The 5211-nt window shown below is 51.4% G+C and overlaps 2 protein-coding genes across 2 annotated transcripts in view; one reads left to right on the forward strand and one right to left on the reverse strand.

Moving 5' to 3' along the window:
* Nucleotides 1–1840: 1840 nt before the first annotated feature.
* Nucleotides 1841–4498, forward strand: LOC103771344 (ras-related C3 botulinum toxin substrate 3). The gene is made up of 5 exons (XM_008938640.1): nt 1841–1938; nt 2208–2325; nt 2958–3020; nt 3517–3676; nt 3794–4498. Exons 1-5 carry the CDS (start codon nt 1841–1843, stop codon nt 3922–3924), a joined length of 570 nt encoding a protein of 189 aa, XP_008936888.1. The 3' UTR covers nt 3925–4498.
* Nucleotides 4499–5138: 640 nt separating this feature from the next.
* DCXR (dicarbonyl/L-xylulose reductase) overlaps nt 5139–5211 on the reverse strand; it is a gene marked incomplete at its 5' end in the record, with an annotated part of 1473 nt that continues 1400 nt past the window's right edge. The window contains one exon of the mRNA XM_008938651.1: nt 5139–5211. This exon is cut by the window's right edge and continues 39 nt beyond it. Within this exon, the coding sequence (XP_008936899.1) occupies nt 5139–5211 (73 nt within the window).

The following is a 5211-nucleotide window of genomic DNA, read 5'->3' on the forward strand; positions in this document are numbered from 1 at the left end:
CGGCAGGTCTGGGCCCTGCCCGGGACGTCCCGGTCCGCCGTTAGTTCATCGGCGTGGGTCATCGTTCGGTGTCAGTCGGTGGCTGTCTGCCTGGAACACGAACACCTGCTTTTCTTGGGCTTCAGGTCTGCCTTCAGTTAGATGCTTGTGTTGTGCGATCTCTCATCATACAAGTGTGATTCATCACAAACCCCTTCCTAAAAATCTTGATGTTCACAGGTTTATCTCACCTCCTTTTGTTGTTTGTGTTCCAAGGTAAAATACGTTGATGTTTCTGTTTTCACAGCGTGCCTCTTGTCATCCTTCTTCCTCGTTTCTCCAGGCCTTTTTCTGAGGACACGTCTGTATGCAGGATGCAGGCGTGCAGGTTTATGGTGCTTTGTAATTTTTCCGAGCTTGTCCTGCATATTTTTCCTCATAATTCCTGTTTGCTTTTCTAATCATCATAGCACACACAGAGTTGAGGTACAGAGAACTAGGAGTGAACTGGTCTCAGGCAGGGACTGGCCTTTCCACTCTCCCGTGCATTCCACCCCTCACACAGACGTTTGGAGCAAGGCCTTCCAGGTTCTAGCCCCCGGGGGCTGAAGAGGGGAGGAGGAAGAGCCGCCCACCAAACCTGCACGGCCTGGTTGTGGAGGGGAGAGGGCAACAGCTGGGAGCACAGCATGCTGGAAATGGACTTCAGCTGAAGGCTTGAAGCCTGTTGTTTTGCTTTAAGACCAAACTGACAGTGCAGAGGCTAAATTAACTCAATGACCAAAATACTTTATAGACAGATATCTGTGGGTTTTGTGAATTAGTGACTTCCCCGTTTGGTGGGAGAGAGGGGTCTGTGGTTCAGGAGGAAAGCCAGGCTGGGCAGTGTGGGTGTTCCTTACGCTACCTCCCTGTTCTCCAAGAGAGGGAACTTGATCTAGGGTAAAAACTGCATGGATTACTGTAGTGGTTCTTGCTGTGCTTTGTGGCATCCTGGTGCAGGACTGGGGGGTTCCCTGCGGTCTCTTGTGTACCCCTGAAGTCTTTCCTTGCGCCAGGGCAGTTACAGAGCTGGGTCGAGAGACCCGTTTCCCCTGGCTGCTCGGTGCCACTCAGGCCCCTGACAGCTTTTTCCCAGTCTCTGGCATTCACGAGCTGGAAGGTTCTCTGCAGTTGACAGTTTTCACAGTGAGAAGTAGGCAGTTTATGCTCCTAGTGCTCCTCTGTTCTTATAACTAAGGTTTTCCTGTACATGGCAGAGCTAAGTAGAGCTCACGTGCTTACACTGTTGCCAGCCAGGCCCAGCCCCTGCTAGCTGCCACCACTGGGGTGACCAGTCCCACCTGCCTTCAGCAGAGCCCTGAGCTTGTGTTTCCAGTGATCTACCCTGATGCCAAAATTTCTTTCCAACTGACAGTGGTCAATTTTAAAGTTTGCTTTTGTTTATGGGTATTTATTTTTTCCCTCCTTTGTATTTCTTGATATTGAATTCCTGTATCAGGGGAGCTTGAATAATTCTGTGTTGTATGTTTTTTCATCTCACTCTGTACCCCATTTGTTATGGGTGTTTTGAGCCCGGTACAGAACCCTGGTTTATTCCCCCTCTTTTGGTTCCTGGAACTACTCTGTTTTGCCTGATGTTTTGCTGAGGCTGAATGGGTGGGGAAGAGCAGTGAGAGGAAGCAGGGCCAGATAATACAGCCCTTGCCTGAGCACTGACCAGTTCAGTCCTGGTCTCTGACAGCTGGGGTATTCCAGCCAACTGCAGCTTTGTTTTCTTACATGCTAACTTTTTACCTAATTGCCTTTTAGGATGGGGGAAGGGTGAGTTTTACAGTGCTTCCTTCCTGTACCCTTCTTCATGCTTGTCACTTCTGTCCTCTGTAGAGCCGTAGGGAAGACCTGCTTGCTGATCAGTTACACCACAAACGCCTTTCCTGGAGAATACATCCCTACTGTGTGAGTAGCGGCCTCCGCTTCAGTTGTTCTTCTGCACGCATGTGCCTGTAGAAGGTGGTTTCTAGGTGAGGAGGAGGCTGTCCCGAGTCAGACCAGGAGCGTGGCAGGCGAGGGGAGCGCTGGCGGTGCCGCCCTGGGCGTGAGGAGGGCAGGCTGTGCCCGCTGGGGCTGCACTGCAGCAGCCTCCTGACTCCCTGCGCCCTCGGCCGTCACACGGAGATCTGTGGGTCACGACACGACGGTCACTGATGGGGACTCTTCCTTGGCAGGTTTGATAACTATTCTGCCAATGTCATGGTGGATGGGAAGCCGGTGAACCTGGGCCTCTGGGATACAGCAGGGCAAGAGGATTACGACCGGCTGCGGCCTCTTTCCTATCCACAGACGGTGAGTACTGGGCTTGGACTGGCTTGCAGCTGCTCCCTCGTGGGGACGGGGAAACTCCCAAGGACAACCAGGCTTCTTTCTTGTGAGAAATGCCTATGTTCCTGCAGCTGTAACCATGATCCTCATTTTGAAGAATTATCACAGCTGAGTTTTCCCCAAGAGGTTGTCCTGTTCTAGTCCCTGCTTGGAGTGATGTTTGAAGCGTTACGGTACCGCAGGGGGGCCCCGGTGGCAGGAAGGGTGTGGGGCTGCTGTGAAGCCAAGCCAGTTCTGTATCCCCATCCCCTCTTGGCAGCAGGGCTCACTGCTGGGCTCCACTGGTCGTGTTTCTCTGGCTGTTGCAGTTCCTACATGCCCTTCCTGCCAGGGGTGAAGCCCATAGCACTGCCAAGGTATTTGTAACTGCAGGCTCTTAACATGGAGAGCCCAGGATTGTAAAAGAAGATGAATTCATATGCTTAAAAGTTCAGTCTTTCCCTCTCTGAGTTAGTCTAGCACTCTCAGTGGGGAAGAATTTCTTATAGCCACGGTCCTTGCTTGTGGGAGGAGGTTCTCCTCTGAGAGGCTCTCCACCCTCCCTCTCTTACATCTGGCTATTTTTCTACACAGCTGATGCTCTTGTTTCCACACAGGACGTTTTCTTGATCTGCTTCTCCCTTGTGAGTCCAGCCTCCTTTGAGAATGTCAGAGCCAAGGTAAAGCATGCTTCTTCTGGTTGAAAAAGTGGGGGGGAGGAAGCAGTGAAGTCCTCTGCCCCTGCCAGGACTACACCTATAAGCCTTAAATTTCTAGCAGTCATGTTTTGATAAGGGAAGGTCAGAGTCTGCAGGTTTTAAGAGGGACCTACTTTTTATTCATTACTTCACTGGGTAAGTTTTTGCTTTTTTGAATCTGCACCTTAAATAAGATAAGGGATGTCTTAGAAGCCAAAGCACAGTTAAGGGGAAGGAAGCACTGTGTGCAGACTTGGCTGCCACAGTCTGTCATGATCCCATGTCTCTGTGCCTTCATTATTGCATCTACATGAGTCTCCTTCTGCAGAGCACATTCAGAACTGTAGGCACAAGTGTCCTGTTCAGGTGGTGTCATCATGTCAGGCAGTAGTGAAAACCTCACTCTGAACAGTAAATACCTCCGTGTGGTTGCATCTGCTGCTATAGCTGCCTTCCTTACCATGCCTCTCTGTTCCAGTGGTACCCTGAGGTCCGACACCATTGCCCAAATACACCTATCATCCTGGTGGGCACCAAGCTGGACTTGAGGGATGATAAGGACACCATTGAAAGGTTACGTGACAAGAAATTGGCCCCCATCACCTACCCCCAAGGTTTGGCCATGGCTCGGGAGATTGGTGAGTCTCATGTGCTTGCAGATCTCCGTGGCACTGAGCTTTTTATTGTGGAGTGGGTGACAGGCAGCACGTCCTGGTGGGACTGGAGGGGCTGAGCTGGAGCTCTCTTTCCCCTAGGGTCGGTGAAGTACCTGGAGTGCTCTGCCCTGACGCAGCGGGGCCTGAAGACGGTGTTTGATGAAGCCATCCGGGCTGTGCTCTGCCCCCCGCCCGTGAAGAAGCCTGGCAAAAAGTGCACTGTGTTCTGAGGGCCTGGCCCAGGCTCAGCACGTTGTCATCCTCTGACAGACTGCATATTAGCTGGGTGTTTCTGAAGGGGGCTGGGATGTGTAGGGCCCTTCATCATGTATGAAGTCAGTGTTTTTTAAATGTCTCTTTGATTTAACGTCAGTGTTGATGTGAAGGGGCAGTGGGGGCAGGAGAGCAGCTGGGGGCTGTACAGGCCCCAGGGGAGGTACAGTGGGGAAGGCGTGGTAGCTCCTTGTGGCAGCAAGCTGTTTTGGCTCTCCTGAACACCGTGCTGAAAGGGCTGAGACATCCACTCTGTCCTGGAAACGCCTGGTTCCACCTGCAGGTGGGCAGGTGGTGAAGATCCTCTGGGAGCGGGGCGGAGCCCATGGGAATGGTGCTAAGTGACAGGAGCAGCTGGGAGAGGTGCTGGGGTCTCCTTGCTCAGCCCTGCTGTGGCTAAGTTAATCTATTGGTGCTCTAGCAGATATGTGCCTGAGACTGTTAAGGAAATCATAACCAGTCCTGGAAGGAGTCCAAGTAAATGAGGTACGAAGCTGAAGAACTAATCATCAGGTGCTTTACTGGGGACTAGCCAAGCTCACTGAGTGAGGCAGCTCTGTGCTATCAATGTATTTGCCTTTTGGTGCATGCACACCCCAGGACAGTGTGGTGCTGCTCCCCTCTGGCCCCATCAGTCTTTAGCAGGGCCTTCCCCCCCAAATCCAGTCTCTGCAGAGCAGGACTGTGGTTGTTGCCTCTGGGGTTTGTTGGGTTTTTTGTTTGTTTGTTTGTTTATTTTTTCCCCTCTACTAAAGACAGTAAAGGAAGCAATGAGGAGTCTGCTAACTTCTTCTTTCCCTTCCCACTCAAAGTGCAGGATGGCTGTACAGATTTGGATGGAGCAGGGAGAGCTTCTGAAGGGTTGTGGGGTTGGGGATAGGGTTGGAAGAAAGACAGGTCCAATTTCCAGTCATCATGTAGAGTGACAAGATGAAACTTTATTTGGTGCAATAAACATTCTCCATGACAGTGTATTTGAGCTTTATTATATAGCAGTCCTCTAAAGGCAGTTTTCTGCCTCACTTCTCACACAGATTCCAGCTCTGCTGCCCTTCTTCTCCAGCAAGACTTAAGTCTGTGTCATTGTTTTCTATCCAGTGTACATCTGTGCAGTACTAGTGTGAAAGTTGAGGCCAGGTGTGAAATGCAGGCATCACCTTCAGGCATCACCTCAGGAGACGAGAAATCCCCCATCAACCATCAGCGAGCTGCCAGTGGTCATTGCACTCTGATCACTCAGCAGG

The sequence above is a fragment of the Merops nubicus genome, unplaced genomic scaffold (genome assembly GCF_000691845.1).
Source record: "Merops nubicus isolate BGI_N331 unplaced genomic scaffold, ASM69184v1 scaffold34370, whole genome shotgun sequence".
NCBI classification, from domain to species: Eukaryota; Metazoa; Chordata; class Aves; order Coraciiformes; family Meropidae; genus Merops; species Merops nubicus.

Excerpts from the sequence above, each read along its gene's own strand:
- LOC103771344 (XM_008938640.1), top strand. The coding sequence starts at position 1,841 with ATGCTTGTCACTTCTGTCCTCTGTAGAGCCGTAGGGAAGACCTGCTTG. Across the intron at positions 3,021-3,516 it reads TTGAGAATGTCAGAGCCAAG|TGGTACCCTGAGGTCCGACA; the intron begins GTAAAGCATGCT and ends TCTCTGTTCCAG. Across the intron at positions 3,677-3,793 it reads GGCCATGGCTCGGGAGATTG|GGTCGGTGAAGTACCTGGAG; the intron begins GTGAGTCTCATG and ends TCTTTCCCCTAG.